This window comes from Trichechus manatus, unplaced genomic scaffold, assembly GCF_000243295.1.
Source record: "Trichechus manatus latirostris isolate Lorelei unplaced genomic scaffold, TriManLat1.0 scaffold00008, whole genome shotgun sequence".
In the NCBI taxonomy this organism is placed as follows: domain Eukaryota; kingdom Metazoa; phylum Chordata; class Mammalia; order Sirenia; family Trichechidae; genus Trichechus; species Trichechus manatus.
Window position 1 is genome coordinate 14,353,166 of NW_004443944.1, and position 16,536 is coordinate 14,369,701.

Sequence of the window (16,536 nt, forward strand, 5' to 3'; positions counted from 1 at the left end):
TGTGATCCCTGTCAGAGCAGTCAGTGTTGGTAGCCAGGCACCGTCTAGTTGTACTGGACTCAGTCTGGTGGAGACTGTGGTAGTTATGGTCCATTAGTCCTTTGGACTAATCTTTTCCCTTGTGTCTTTGGTTTTCTTCATTCTCCCTTGCTTCCAATGGGGTGAGACCAGTGGAGGAGTATCTTAGATGGCTGCTCACTTAAAGTCCATACTTTATTCACATTTCCTTACATTTTACCTAATGTCCTTTTTCTGTCTCAAGATCCCATCCAGGATGCCATAGTACATTTAGCTGTCATGTCTCCTTAGGCTCCTTTTAGCTGTGACAGTTTCTCAGACTGTCCTTGTTTTTGATGACCTTGGTGGTTTTGAGGAGTACTGGTCAGATATTTTGTAGGATGCCCCTCTGTCGGAATTTGTGTGCGATTTTTCTCATGACTGGGGTTATGGGTTTCGGGGAGGAAGAGCTCAGAGGTAAAGTGCCGTTTTCATCACATCATAAAAAATCAACATCATTTTTGACTGTTGATATTGACCTTCATCAGCTGGCGGAGGTAGTGTTTGTCAGTTTCTCTGCTGTAAAGTTACCTCCCCTTTCCATCTGTCTTCCTTGGAAGAAAGTTACTAAGCACAGCCCACGCTTACAGAGTAGAGAGTTATGCCTTTGACACAGGAAGGGCTCCATAAATGTCAACCTCTGTCTTAGTCATCTAGTGCTGCTATAATATAAATACCATAAGCAAATGGCTTGAACAAAGAAAAGTTTATTCTCTCATGGTCTAGTAGGCTAGAAGTCCAAACTCAGGGCATCAGCTCCAGGGGAAGGTTTCTTTTCTCTGTTGGCTGTGGAGGAAGATCCTTGTCATCAATCTTCCCCAGTCAAGGAGCTTCTCAGCACAGGGACCCCAGGTCCAAAGGACACGCTATGCTCCCAGTGCTCCTTTCTTGGTGATATGAGGTTCCCCCATCTCTCTGCTTGCTTCCCTCTTTTATATCTCAAAAAAGATTGACTTAAGAGAAAACCTAATCTTGTAGATTGAGTCCTGCCTCATTAACATAACTGCCTCTAATACTGCCTCATTAACATCATAGAGGTAGGTTTACAATGCATAGGAAAATCATATCAGATGACAAAATGGTGTACAATCACATAATGCTGGGAATCATGGCTTAACCAAGTTGACACACATTTTCGGGGGACACAACTCAATCCATAACAATGGCTATTACAAGTGTGGGTTTTCTGATAGTTTTTATTATCATTGTTTTTATCATTGGTGAGGATTAAGTGTTTGACACCAATAAAGGCGGATTAAGGAGATAAGATGTATAACTGGTTTAGGGCTGTTGAGAAATTATTTTAGGCTAGGTTCTCTAGAGGAGCAAAACCAGTGAGATTGCTGCTGGCTGACTTCCCAGGAACTGGAGGTCAGATGATTATGAGTCGGATGCAGAATCCAGAGTGAGAGTGAGCCTTGCTGGAGCATCCATTTATATACTGGAGGCAGGCCACACCCCCAAGGAAACTCCCCTTGCAACTGATCGGCTGCTCATAGCAGATCTCATCATGAAAGTGATCACGTTATATCAGATCTCATCATGGAGGTGATCACATTATAGCAAGTCTCATCATGAAGGTGATTACATTATTTTACATCATGGAAGAACAATCAGTCCAGTGTCTGCCAAATCACTGAGAATCAAAGCCTAGCCAAGTTGACCCATAACATTTACCATCTCAGGGATTGACAGAGATAAAATAAGTTGCTGGCACAGGGCCTGGCACCTTATAAGTGCTCAATAAATATCAGAGAAAAAAAAACCTGACCTCTTTATCCGGAGGAAATGAGGTCATATGTCCACACACAGGCTTGTTGTGGAAATGTTCACAGCAGTCTGATTCCTCGAAGCTCCAACTGGAAACAACCCAATGTCACAACAGCTGTATAGATGAACACACAGGCTTGTTACACAAATGTTCACAGCAGTTTGATTCCTAGAAACCCCAACTGAGAACAACCGAACATCCAACAACAGCCAAATGGATGAACACACTGAGTGGTATATTCGGGCAGTGGAATACTACTGGGCAGTAAAAAGGAGTGAACTATTGATCCACACAGCTGCGTGGATGACTCCAGAAGCATGCTGAGAGAAAGAAGCCAGACCCAGGGGAGCACAGACTGTATGAAGTTCTAGAACAGGCAGAACCGGTCTACAATGACAGAAAGAGGATCAGTGGTTGCCTGGAGCAGGGTAGGGACGAAGATTGGGAGGCACGAGGGAGCTTGCTGGGGGCTGGAAATGTTCTATATCAGAAGTTGGCAAACTAGGGAGCCATTAGGTCATTAGGACCAAAAATGCGATCATCTGGCCTTTTAAAGAAAAAGTTTGCTGTCCCCTCTGTTCTGTATACATATAGAATCTGTATCTTGACTTTAGGAGTGGTCAGACAAGTGTGTCCATCTATGAAAAGGGATGGAGCTGCACATTTAGACCTGAGCCCTCGACAGTACAAAAGTTATGCTTAGTCACAATATAAAGTGATTTGAGGGTAGGAGAGGTGAAGGGGCTTGTCCAAGCCTCACAGGGAACCCAGCACTCTGGGAAGAAGGATCCTGGACTCTTGTCCCCAAGAGGTCACACCCCTTGGGGGTCCAGTCACTTCTCATCTCTTATAAAGGCAGCATGTAGAGGCGTCAGGACTGGGCCTTGGGAGACACTGCAACTGACCCCTCACCACGCAAGTGAAGATGCTGAGGCCCAGGGTCACCCAGTAAGACAGTGGTGAGAGATGAGGCCCCCTGACTCTTGACCTGGCTCCGCCTTAGCTCCTGCCACACGAAGGTCTCTCGTTCCTCTTGGTGGACAGTGGCAGTGTGTGTACAGCATCACAGAGTATGCAGTTAAAAAAAACTCACGGCTACCCTAAGTGGGCAGACTAGAACTGCTCCGTGGGATTTTCAAGGTTGTCACCTTTCGGAAGCAGATCACCAGGCCTTTCTTCCAGGGCACCTGTGGGTGGACTCAAACCACCAACCTTTTGGTTAGTGGTCAAGTGCTTAACTGTTTGTGCCACCCAGGGACACTTGTAATATGCAGTAGGAGCACTGCTAATGCTCACTTGGACCTACCGAGGTACAGCTTAGGGGCATAAAAGAGTGCTGGTTTTGGAGGCAGGTAAACACGTCTCTGGTGGTGCAGTGGTTAAGCATTCTGCTGCTAACTAAGAGGTCGGTGGTTCGAACCCATCAGCCGCTCCTTGGGATAAAGATGTGGCAGTCTGTTTCCGTAAATATTACATCCTTGGAAACCCTATAGGGCAGTTCTACTCTGTTCTGTAGGGTGGCTATGAGTCGGAATCGACTCAACAATGGATGTTTGGTTTGGTTTATACACATCTGTCTCTTCCCATCCCAGCATTGCCACTTCCAGGCTGTGTGACAGGGGAACAGTTGTTTGACTTCTCTGAGCCTCTTTCTTTTTCCAAGAAGTGAGGATTGTAAATGAGACCATTTCAGGGAGTGGCAGGTGCCGTGAAGGAAATAAAGCAGGAGGAGGTGACAGAGACCTGGAGAGCCGGGTGACTTTTTGCCCTGAGCTCAAAGGCTGAGGAGGAGCAGCCGCAGAGGCGCTTCAGGGAGGGGGTATGGGCAGAGGGAACAGCAAGCGCAAAGGCTCATGGACAGCGAGCGCAGTGTCTGATGTGTCTTTATCTCTAGAGTTTGGCACAAAGTAGGTCCTCATGGAATGTTGACTGATTGATTACATGAATGAATAATAACAGCAGCAGCAGCAACAAAAATATGTATTGAGAGCTTAGTAAGTGCCAAGCATTTTACTTAGGGTTCTAATTTGATTAATTCAACAGACATTTCCTGAGTCCCTACTATGTGCCAGGCCTGTTGCTGTCAAGTGGATTCCGACTCATAGTGACCCTAAGGACAGAGTAGAACTGCCCCATAGGGTTTCCAAGGAGCGGCTGGTGGATTTGAACTGCCGACCTTTTGATTAGCAGCTGAGCTTTTAACCACCGCGCCGGGAATACAGCCATAAGCAAAGCGGACTAAACTCCCTGGCCTTGTGGAGCTGATATTCTTGTCAGGGGAGATAATAAATCAAACAGAGAAGTTAAAGGTGATAAGTGCTTGGAGAAAAATGGAGCAGGACAGGAGATCAAAAGTGCTGGAAGATGAAGGGGAAGGTGCCATTTTAGATCAGGTGTCTATCCAGGGAGGGCATTTGAGCAATGAAGGAAGTGAGGAGTGAGCTTACGTATACATCTGGGGAAAGAGTGTTCCAGGCAGAGGGAACAGCAGATGCAAAGTCTCAGAGGCAGCAGGGAAGGTAGTAAACCGATACGGATGGGATGCAGTGAGTAGGGGGAGGGCGGTGGGAGGGGGCTCCAGGTCACTGCCCGCTCAGTCTCAGTTTCCCCATGTGTACAATAGTGTTGGTGTATCCTACTGGGTTCGATTTGGTCAAGCAGGTGAAGAGCCCAGCTCTGCCACTTGCCAGCTATGTGACCTCGGCCCAGTTATTTCTGCTCTCTAAGCCTCAGTTTCTACCTTTGTAAAATGGAAATAGAAGTGATACTAGCTTCCCAGCAGATGGTGAGAATTCAGTGGGGTCAAGCATGTAATGCACTTGTGCCTGGCGCTGAGAAAGTGCTCAATAAATGGTAGCTGCTTTTTTTTTTTTTTGGTCATCATTCCCATTTTATACGAGGAAACTGGGGCACAGAGAGGTTAAGTAACATGTCCAGTGTCACACAGCTAGTGAGTGACAGAGCTGGAATTTGAGCCCAGATCTAACAACTCTAAACCTCTGTTATACTGAACCCACAAGTGAGTGAGTGGTGGTGGGGGTCTCTGAGGGGACCCAATAACCAGCACCCTGCTTCCCCACCTCAGTTCTGAACAATTTGAGAACGAAGACGAAGAGAAGGCTGCTGAAGGCTAAATTATTGTGTTGATTGCTGAGAAAAGCTAGGCTGGGGTGTGTGGCTTCTATCTGGAGGCAAGGTACTTCCTGGCACCAAACCCCAGAAAGAATCAGAGATCTCCATCCTAGCACGGGCAACACTGGAGCAGAACAGACTTCCACACGTGGAGCTATGGTGGGGGCCGGCAGAGAGAAGGGGCCACCTCCTGGTGGAGAAAGGTTGACCTGAGCATGCCCAGTTTATTCCCTCCAGACTCACTAAGCAGATGGGTCCCTGCATCTCCTGGGGCAGACCAAGTAAAGGGGTGATCAAGGCCAGAAGTGTTATGGGTGGGCAGGGTGTCCTATGCCCATCCCCCCACCCCCAGCCCATCTTCTTCTCATCCACAGTTGCAGGGGCTCTCGTCGCTGACTTCCTGTCTGGCGTGGTGCACTGGGGTGCTGACACATGGGGCTCCGTGGAGCTGCCCATTGTGGGGAAGGTACGTATGTCAACCCTGTCCTACAGCCCAGCCCGCCTTCTCCAGAAGGAGGTTGTGCTGCATGACCTTGGATGAGTCCCTTTTCGCTCTGAGCCTCTGATTTCCTGTCTGGAAGATGGGTACTGTCATTCCAGCCTGCTCCCACCCCCATTCTTGAGAGTGGACCTGGAATCCTCCGGAAGGAAAAGCATCAGGCACTGGAAGGTCAGAGAGATTTGATAGGTGCCTGTCTCACCAGAACACCTTGAGTTTGGAAGCTATGTTCTCCAGTGCTCCGTTGTTTGGTTTAGTCGAATTTTATATCAGTCAGGTTTTTGTGTGTGTGTTTTGTTTTTTTTTTTTTTTTTTTTTGGGTGACAGAAAATTCAGTCCAGACTAGCTTAATCAAACAAGGGTATTGGTTCATATAACTAAAATTTCAGGGGTAGAGCCATATTCATGCATGACTGGATCTAGTAAGACAGACATGCTGTTCTTTAGACTCAGTCTTTGTCTATCTCTGTCTCTGCTCTCCTTTCTGTTGGCTTCACTCTCAGGCGGGCTTTCCCCTCATGAGGTGGCCAAGATGGCCCCCAGCTGCCCTAGACTTCCATCTTCCCAGCTCAGTCACCCCAGTGGAAAGAGCTTCTCCTTCCCAGGGTTGTTGTTAGTTGCTATCGAGTCAGTTCCAACTCATGGTGACCCCATGTGTGCGGAGTAGAACTGCTCCATAGGGTTATCAAGGCTGTGACCTTTCAGAAGCAGATCACCAGGCCTGTCTTCCAAAGCACCTCTGGATGGGTTTGAACTGCCAACCTTTTGGCTAGTAGTCGAGTGCTTAACAGTTTGCGCCACCCAGGGACTCCTCCTTTCCCATAGTTATAGCCAAAGTCTCAGGGCTTATTCCCATTGGCCCAGCTTGGATCACATGCCCATCCCTCAAGCAGTTGCTGGGGCCAGGGGAATGGAATATTCTGATTGGCCAGGTCTGGGTCACATGTTCACCTCCTAGCTAGGTGGTGACGTCAACCCTATCAGAACCACTTGAACTAAGAGAAGGGGGAGGGCTGTTACCAGAAGGAGGGGCTTGGGTGCTGGTGAGGCAAAGACGGCCCAGCCTGTTACCATGAGGTGCCTGACTATCCTAGGGCAGGGAAGAAGCATGGAGATTGTCTCCAAGCCCCCCGCCCCCACCGCCAATAGCACAAATGAGGGGAATGAGGCCCAGAGAAGGGCATTAACCAGCCCAAGGTCTCTGCCAGGGTCATTTCAACCCATTTTTGGCTCTAGCTGCTGGACCTAGCCCCTGAAGGCTGGGTGGGATCTGGATCGGCCTCAGGGTGCTGAGAATGTTGGGGCATCCCGGGGGCAGGGAGGTGAGCCCAAGTCAAGTGTGTTCAGGATGTCATGGAGCGCGGCTGACCACCATGGGGTGACTGCTTCGGCCATATCCCGACTCCCACCGCACCCCCACCCCAGGCTTTCATTCGCCCATTCCGGGAGCACCACATCGACCCGACGGCCATTACGAGGCACGACTTCGTCGAGACCAACGGGGATAACTGCCTGGTGACACTGCTGCCGCTGCTAAACATGGCCTACAAGTTCTGCACCCAGAGCCCTGGTGAGGCGCGCCAGCTGGTGGGGACTGGGAGGGGACTGTCAGGGACAGAGAGTGCCCCTACTCTTGGGGCTCATGTGCGTTTACCCCTTCACAGGGTTTAAAAAATTCTTAGTTGTCTTCATATAAGATTGGGACATTGGACATAAAAATCTGGGTCTCTAGCTTTTCTCGAACAATCTGATCTAGTCACCCTGGGCCGCTGTTCCCATCTGGCTTCACGGGGCTGAAGCTGCGCTCTGGCTGCCCCCTTTAAATAGGATGCATGCTCTCCAATTTACTGCAGTCCCCACTGCTCCCTGCTGTCCTACACCCAGCCCACCTTGCTCGTTTACATTACCTGCCTGGCCCTGAGGGCTTTTGGTTTTGTTGCCCTGACTTAGTGGAAAGAGTAGAGCCTGTGGGCTCAGATAGTCCTGAGTTCGAACCTTGGCCTCCCCATTCTGTGGGGAATGTCCTCAAAGCAAGTCGCCTCACATCTCAGCCTCAGTTATGTCATCTGTAAGGTGGTGAGGATGAGTCTTTGCCATGTGCCAGATACTGTTCTAACAACTTGACACCTCACTGGTCTTAGAACACCCTCCTTGTGGGTAGATGCGTGAAATTCTGTGGCCCAGATTCCCTTCTCTAGAGAGTGGGCCTGGGCTCGAGCAGAGAGTTCCGGGGACCGGAAAAGCCGGACAGAAGGCCAGCCCCCTTGCATCTGGTGGGCTGGCTCTGTGGGGCCATTCCCGCTCCAGAGCTCCCCATGGAGCAGGCTTCTCCCTGCCTCATCCTCCTTCCTTCGCTCCCTTTGATGTTCCTGAAGAGAATCCCTGTCTCAAACTCTGCTTCCAGGGATCTCTGGCATATCCCCGTTTTCCTGATGACTAAATTGAGACTCAGGAAAAGCCACTGACCCAAGCTCACACAGCCACGCACAGTCAGAGCAGGGTCTGAACCCAGCTCCAGCTGAGTCCAGAACCCACGTTCATAACCGTTACTTGTGCTAAGTCCACTGTCTGCCCACTGAGGGGAAGGGGAGACGGAAGCCCAGCAGGGGGTGGGGACTGAGCTTGCCTGCAGCCATGTGGGAGGTTAGGAGGCTGCTGGCTACTGTCCTGGGACAGGAGCTGCCTGCGGTGGTATGTCAAGGGCCAGGCTGAGGGCAGGCCCCTACCCCATGTGACAAGCCCTGCAAGTGCTTTCTCCTCACCCTACAGAAGCCCTGGAGCAGCTGTACCCCTGGGAGAGCTTCGTCTTCTGCGTGATGATCTTTGGCACCTTCACCAACCAGATCCACAAGTGGTCACACACATACTTTGGGCTGCCACCTTGGGTCACCCTCCTACAGGACTGGCATGTCATCCTGCCACGGAAACACCACCGCATCCACCACATCTCGCCCCATGAGACCTACTTCTGCATCACCACAGGTGCGGCCGCCCCCGCCTGTCTCAGCTCCATCCTCGGGGCCATCCCTCACCCCCCTGGAAGGCCATCTCAGAACAGCACTTACTGAGCACCTACTATGTGCTGGGCACTATTCTAGGTGCTAAGGGCATAGCAGTACGTAAGACAGCCCCCTCCCCCAGCCTGCCTCCTCCCGGAGTTGTGCTTCCAACCACCCATCTACCCAGCACATCTTCACTTAGCACCTACTATGTGCTAGGCACTGCCCTAGGCTTAGGATACAGCAGTGAACAAAATAGGCAAAATCCCTGGCCCCCGGCAGTTTGCATTCTGGTGGGAGAGATGGACAATAAATAGAATGCATAGTCCATCTGACATGCTGTTATGGAGGGAAATAAAACAGAGGGGGAGGGTTCACCCTTCTTAATAGGTTGGTCAGAGAAGGCCTCACTGAGACCTGAAGGAGGTAAGGAAGGGGGTGTGCAGATCTCTGGAGGAAGAGCATTCCAGACAGTGGAACAGTAGGTGCAAAGACCCTGAGGCTGGAACATGTGTGTCTCATTTGGGAGCAGCAAGGAGGCCAGTGTAGCTGGAGTGGAAGGAGTGAGGGGCAGAGTAACCAGAGAGATGACAAAGTCCAGGTGTGGTAAATGCTGTGGAGGTAACAAAGCAGGGGGGAGGCAGAGGGCAGTGGGGAGCAGCTGTTTGTAGGAGGAGGTCAGGGAAGTTCTCTCCAAGGTGGCATCTGAGATCAGAAATTTGAAAGAAGTGTAGGAGAGGCCCTACAGACAATGAGACAGATCAGTCCAAGTCCAAAGGCCCCTTGGCAGGGACATGCCTGCTGTGATCCAGCAACAATAAAGGTCACATGCCGTTGGCAGTTAATGAGCTAATGCCAAAGACATGGGGTGAGGTAAGCAGGTGTCCCGGGGCACCAAAGACACGAAGAGGCAAGCAGGTATCCTGGGACACCAAGGACATGAAGTGAGGCAAGCAGATGTCCCGGGGCACCAAAGACATGAGGTGAGGCGAGCAGGTGTCCTGGGGCACCAAAGACGTGAAGAGGCAAGCAGGTGTCCTGGGGCACCAAGGACATGAAGTGAGGCGAGCAGGTGTCCTGGGGCACCAAAGACATGAAGTGAGGTGAGGCGAGCAGGTGTCTTGGGGCACCAAAGACATGACGTGAGGCGAGCAGGTATCCTGGGGCCAGTATATTAGAGGTGCTGTGAAGTCAGGTCGACTTAGGTTCAAATACCACTCCTCCATGGGTGCCTCACAAACCTCTTTGGGTGTCACTTTTCTCATTCACAAAATGGGGCTGCAGCCACCTCCTCCACATGCCACCTTTGCTGGACTACAATGGGGACAGCAAGATGGCAGATGCAAAGCACTTGGCACATAGTAGGTACTCAGCAAGCTACAGTTGCTGCTATTATATTTTAAAGGCAGAGCTGAGAGGCACAAACAATATCTTGCACATCCTAAAGTGATGCTTCTTGGAGGGAAGTTGGAGGAGTTAAAATTTAGGAAGATGGGCTGGCTACTCAGGCAGGCCTGGGTTCAGATCCGGGTTGACCACCTACTAATACAAGAAACCCCTCTCGGAGTCTCCATTTTCTCGTGTGGAAAATGAGACTAATAATTGTATCAATGTCATGGTGGGAGTAGGGGGGCTGTTATATGGATTAAATAAGTAAGATTGTTAGCAATATTTATTAAGCACATACTATTGCCAGGCAAAGGAGCCCTGGTGGCACACTGGTTAAGCACTCACTCGGCTGCTAACCAGTAGGTCTGCAGTTCGAACCCACTAGCCGCTCTGAGGGAGAGAGATGTGGCAATCTGCTTCTGTAAAGATTACTGCCTAGGATCTATGGGGCAGTTCTCCTCTATCCTATAGGGTTGCTATGAGTCCCAATCAACTCGAGAGCACCTAACAGCATTGCCTGGCACAGTTCTAGGCACTGGGGATAAGGCAGTGAAAGAACAGGGCTCCGGCCTTACAGAACTTGTATTCTAGTTACCGGTTGGAGCGGAGACCAGCACAAAATAGGGAAATAGTGAATTAATGAAGATCATCACAGGCTTTGATACAGGCTATAAAGAAATAAGAGAGGGCAACGTGACAGGTTTGGGGTGCTACTTAAGCAAGGTGGTGAGGGAAGGATTCCCTGCAGGGGTGCTATTTGAGCCAAGTGACAAGAAACACCCCTGGCATGCCTAGCCTATAGGAAGGGCCCAGTAAGAAACTGAATGTGTTTGGTGGGTCCTGATCCCCTGCCCTGTGCTGGCTCGTGCCCCTCACCCCAGCCAGGGCCAGTTCTCTCCTAACATCCCCCTGATTGCTCCCCTACTCAACCCCAGGTGGCTGTTCCCCTGCAGGCTGGCTCAACTACCCCCTGGAGAAAATCGGCTTCTGGCGACGCCTGGAGGACATCATCCAAGGCCTGACGGGCGAGAAGCCTCGGGCGGACGACATGAAATGGGCCCAGAAGATCAAATAACTCTCCGAGCCTGCCACCTGGTTGCCAACCTTCCCTAGTGCCCCCAAACCGAAGCCATCTGCCAAATTCCAGCCTCCTCGCTGCTGGCCCCTCTGATGGAGAGGATGCCTCTTGGGCTGGGCCCAGGCCCCCCAGTCTACCCCTCATGATACAGAATACTTGAGCCACTGACAATTCGTTTCCTTTTTCCATTTTCTTTCCTTTGCCCTTCCCCAGCTACCTAAGCTCTATCTGCCAAGCCTCTGACCTGCAGAAAAAGGAGCCCTGCCCTGCCACCCGTCCCTGAGTAGAGGGGATGCTCACCCACCCCTGCACACCAGCTGCCCCCCGACCAGCTGGGCAGCCCTTCCACGTGGCTAGCGTTGGGGCCATCAAGTCATCTTTTTCTGATCCCAGTGGTCTAGGGAGCCACCGGCATGCCTGAGTGTCCACAGAGCTGGCCCTGCAAACTGACCCTGGAGCCCGGGGGTGGGCAGCGAAGCTCATCAAGGGTCTCTGAGGTCAGGTGGCCAAGAGAGGCCAGAGTCCCCTGACCAAGTATAGACCCCTCCACAACCCCACCCCACCTGCCCACATGGTTCCAGCCAGAGCTGATATTTCCAATCTGAGGATGTCTTCACAGGGCACAGCCCCTGCCAAGGGTCTTGGTCATTTGGAACGGGACACAGTGTCCCCTCTGGTCAGGGGTATGTCAGAGAAGGAAGAGTGGGGCTTTTTTGTTTTGGTTTATTTTTTTTTTTTATTTTTTTTTTTTAAAGGTGCTTGCTTGTTTAATGTAAATAATAGAAAGCCTTAATATCTTTTCTGTAACACGGAGTAATATTTTATTGTCATGTTTTGGATGTACATAATATATTTATAACAAAGCAGCAAGAGTCTACTTACCCTTGGCTGCCTTGTGGTGTTTCCTGGTTGGCTCTGGGGGAGGTGAGCAGTAAAGGGGCCCAGTGGTGAGGCACCACCCTACCCCGGGACCCGTCTACCCCGGGCTCGGAATGGAGCTTTGGCCACCAGAGACTGGATTAATGTTATCTGCTCCCAACACTCTGGAAGGCTCCCCAGTTTGGAGAGGAATGGTCTTCAGCAGGAGAGCATGAGGAGGAGGAGAATGAAGGCTGGTCCCTATATTGGGGAATTCCTTCAGCTGATGTTTATTGGGACCTGGTGTGTGCCAGGTCCTGGCCTGGCCACTGGGGTGCATCTGTGTACAAACTGACAAGGACCTGCTCTGGTGGAGTTGACCTGGGGAGAGAGAAACAATAAACATAAATAAGTGCGCCTGGAAATTCAGATGCTGATTTGTAAGGAGAATCAAGCATGATGGGATCCATCAGAAAAGCAGGGAGGGGCTGCCTTAGCAGGGTGGTCAGGGAGGGAGGGTCTCTGAGGAGGGGACCCTGGAGCTGAGGTCCAGAAGAGGAGGTGGAGTGAGATGGGGGAAGAACTGAGGGGAGAGTCCTGACGAACAGCCTTTCACTTGCTGAAAGGCCCTGAGGCAGGAAGCCTGGAGTTTTTGACTGCAAGGCGGCCATTGTGACTGGAGTAGAATGAGTGAGGGGAAAGTGTGAGGAGATGAGGTTGGAAAAATAGGGCCTGGATTGGGTCATGTGCCTACCTGTGAGCCAGTCACCTTGCTGGGGGTGTGGCAGTTGGAGGGGTAGGATCAGGCCTTCCTAAGCCACAGGGCTAAGAGGAGAGAGGGATGATTCCCAAAAGAAAAATTAAGGTGTTTTTACCAAAAGAAGTCAGTGGCAGGATAGGCTGCCAAACTTGGGAGGCACAGGATGGGCAGCTTTGGGGCTGCAGGGGTTGGATTCCTGCTCCCAGACCCTGGGGGAGTCTCACGTCAGTTCCCATGGAGCTGGCAAAGACCCCCCAGACCAAATCCGGAGAGTTTAGTAATTTGCCCAACGTTCTACAGATAGTAATGGCAGAACCAGGCCTCAGACCCAGACTGTCGCTGCTCCGAGTCCCATGGGCTGGAAAATACTTTCCAAAGCTGGTAAGAGGTATGTTTTGCATCAGGTCTGGGAGCATTGGGTCACTTGTAGGTTTGGGGGGTTGCAAACACGAGGCTATGAGGCCAGGCAGGGGGAAATATCTACTAATATCTAATACTAATATCTAATACTAATATCTACTAATACTAATATCTACTGAACACTACGTGTGCAAAGAGCTCTGTGTGCTGGGCATCAGCTAGCAGGCCCTGCAGCTCTGACCGGTGGGTACTGTTAGGCCCCATTGCAGGAGGAAACTGAAGCACTGAGAGGTCGTATAACACACCCAAGGTCACACAGTTGGTAGGTGGCGAAGCCCTTTCACTTTCATACCTGCCCCACTGTCCCCATCTCCATGGAGGAAGGAGGTGAGGCAGGTGGCAAGTGAGAAGTGTGTCTGCTCAGAAAATACCACACGCGGGAGCAGCAGACCACAATGACCTGGAGACATCAGGCCCCAAAGGGCAGCTGCTACTTGCATCCAGCAATTAAAAGAGGAGCCAGGAGTCCAGATTTTTTAAATACTGGCTTATTTTTTAAACATATCATGGGCAGAATAAAACAGTTGTTATGGCTGGACTTCTGCCCTACACTTCCAGCTGGTCCAGGCCTGGGTTTAGGGGCGTTTGTGCTGCTCTCTGCTGCTCTCTGGTGGCTGAGCGGGGTAGGTGGCAGCGCAGAGCGCACAGATGGGTTTCCGGATGTCGTGTCCCGGACTGGACCGGCTTCTCCTCAGGGTATCAGCCAGAGTCCTCCAGAGAAACACAACCAATAGGATGTATGTGTGTGTGGGTGTATGTATACACACAGACACACACACACATACATATATATAATTTATTTTAAGGAATCGACTCACAAGATTGTAGGAACTGGAAAGCCTGAAATCTGTAGGGCAGGCCAGCAGGCTGGAAACGCAGGAAGTGATGGCATCCTAAATAAGGAGTCTTGAGGCAGAATTACTACTTCACAAACCAACCCCTGCAGCCTCAAGGCCACCCATCTGGCCCCTCCGAAGAGTTTGGCTGTCAGTCTGACCATTGCCATGGACTTCTTTGGGTAATAACAGCTTCGTTTTTCTTTTGGGAGCCATCCCTCCCTCCTCAGACTTTGCTCTTAAGGTCAAAGTTCAACCGTTTCAGGAGGTAGCATGTGATCAAGAATCAATGATGGAGGAAGAAGTCCAAGCTGCACTGAAGGCACTGGTGAAAAACAAGGCTCCAAGAATTGATGGGATACCAACCGAGATGTTGCAGCAAATGGATGCAGCACTGGAGGTGCTCATTTGCTTTTGCCAAGAAATTTGGAAGACAGCTACCTCGCCAACCAACTGGAACAGATCCATATTTGTGCCCATTCCAAGGAAAGGTGATCCAACAGAATGCAGAAATTATTGAACAGTATCAATATTGCCGCAAGTAAAATTTTGCTAAAGATAATTCAAAAACGGTTGCAGCAGTACGTCAGCAGGGCACTGCCAGAAATCAAAGCCTGATTCAGAAAAGGATGTGGAACAAAAGACAGCATTGCTGATGTCAGGTGGATCTTAGCTGAAAGCAGAGAATACCAGAAAGATGTTTACCTGTGTTTTATTGGCTATGCAAAGGCATTCAACTGTGTGGATCATAACAAATTATGGATAACAGTGCGAAGGATAGGAATTCCACAATATTTAATTGTGTTCATGAGGAACCTGTACATAGACCAGGAGGCAGTCATTCGAACAAAACAAGAGGATACTGTGTGGTTTAAAATCAGGAAAGGTGTACATCATGGTTGTATTCTTTCACTGTACTTATTCACACTGTATGCTGAGCAAATAATCCAAGAAGCTGGACTATGTGAAGAAGAATGCAGCAAAAGATTGGAGGAAGACTCATTAACAACCTGCAATATGCAGATGACACAGCCTTGCTTGTTGAAAGTGAAGAGAACTTGAAGCACTTACTGATGAAGATCAAAGACCACAGCCTTCAGTATGGATTACACCTCAACATAAAACAAAAATCCTCACAACTGAACTAAAAAGCAAGATCATGATAAATGGAGAAAATATTGAAGTTGTCAAAGATTTCATTTTACTTGGATCCACAGTCAATGCCCAGGGAAGCAGTAGTCAGATCAAATGAGGTATTGCACTGGGCCAATCTGCTGCAAAACACTTCTTTAAAGTGTTAAAAAGCAAGGATGTCACTTTGAGGGCTAAGGTGTGCCTGACCCAAGCCATGGTATTTTCAGTCACCTCATATGCATGCCAAAAGAATGAAAAAAATCTGTCTTGGAAGAAGTACAGCCAGAATCCTCCTTAGAAGCAAGGATGGCTAGACTTCATCTCACATATTTGGACATGTTATCAAGAGGGACCTGCAGCTCTGGTGGCGCAGTGGTTAAGAGCTTGGCTGCTAAGCAAAAGGTCAGCAGTTCAAATCTACTAGCTGTTCCTTGGAAACCCCGTGGGGTAGTTCTACTCTCCTGTAGGGTCACTATGAGTTGGAACTGACTCAACAGCAATAGGTTTGGTTTTTTGCTATCAAGAGGGACCAATCCCTGGAGAAGGACATCGTGCTTGGTAAAGGAGAGGGTCATCAAAAAAGAGGAAGACCCTCAACGGGATGGATTGACACAGTGGTTGCAACAATGGGCTCAAACATAGCAACAATTGTGAGGATGGCGCGGGACCAGGCAGTGTTTCCTTCTGTTGTACGTAGGGTCACTATGAGTTGGAATCAACTGGACAGCATCCAACAACAACAACAACATACCTGTGGTTATAATCCCATTCGGGAATGGGTTTTCTTTGTTATGTTAATGAGACAGTATTAGTGTAGGGTGTGTCTTGAGTCAATCTCTTTTGACATAGGCCATGCCACATGTAGATCACCAAGGAGCCAAGGAACGCAGGACCTGAAGATGCTGAAAAGAGACAAGGACCTTCCTCCAGAGCTGACAGAGTGAGAACACCTTCCCCTAGAGCCAGAGCCCTGAATTTGGACTTCTAGCCTCCTAAACTGTGAGAAAATAAATTTCTGTTTGTTAAAGCCATCTACTTGTGGTATTTCTGTTACAGCAGCATTAGAGAACTAAGACATGCATCTTGCCTTTTCTCACTTATATTTTGGAGATAGCTTTTTATCAATGCTCAGAAGGCTTCCTTATTCTTTTTGACAGCTGCATAACCACCTCAGGATGGAATATCATTTTTTAACCTGTCCCTTGTTGAATATTGTTCTTTTTAGTCTTGGGTATTATAAATTGCTGTTATGTGTACCCGAGAACTTAAGTCTTTTCTTATAAGGGCCAGTAGATTCTAAAGGGTCAGTTCCTAGGGATGGAATTGCTGGGTTTTAAATTTTGATAGCTCGTGCCAGATTGTCTTCCACAGAAGCTGTAAGAACTTGTACTCTCTCAACAACTTCTGAGAGTGCCTGTTTTCCCACACCCTTGCCAACGCTGTGTGTTATCAAATGTTTTGTTCTTTGACAATCTGATAGGTGGCTTTAATTTGCATTTCTCTTACCATATTTCATTGAATCTAAGATGTCATTTTACTCTAAGGATTTAATTTTTCTTGGATCCACAATCAACACCTATGGATGCAGCAGTCAAGAAATCAA

General features: G+C 49.4%; 1 protein-coding gene across 1 annotated transcript in view; it reads left to right on the plus strand.

The window, feature by feature from the left end:
* The window catches only part of PEDS1 (plasmanylethanolamine desaturase 1), a 29,504-nt gene extending 18,366 nt beyond the window's left edge, over positions 1-11,138 (plus strand). Inside the window, exons 3-6 of the mRNA XM_004370249.2 lie at positions 5,335-5,426; positions 6,885-7,029; positions 8,229-8,441; positions 10,801-11,138. Of these exons, the coding sequence (XP_004370306.1) occupies positions 5,335-5,426; positions 6,885-7,029; positions 8,229-8,441; positions 10,801-10,922 (572 nt within the window). The 3' untranslated portion in view covers positions 10,923-11,138. The remainder of the gene's footprint in view (positions 1-5,334; positions 5,427-6,884; positions 7,030-8,228; positions 8,442-10,800) is intronic.
* Positions 11,139-16,536: the final 5,398 nt, after the last annotated feature.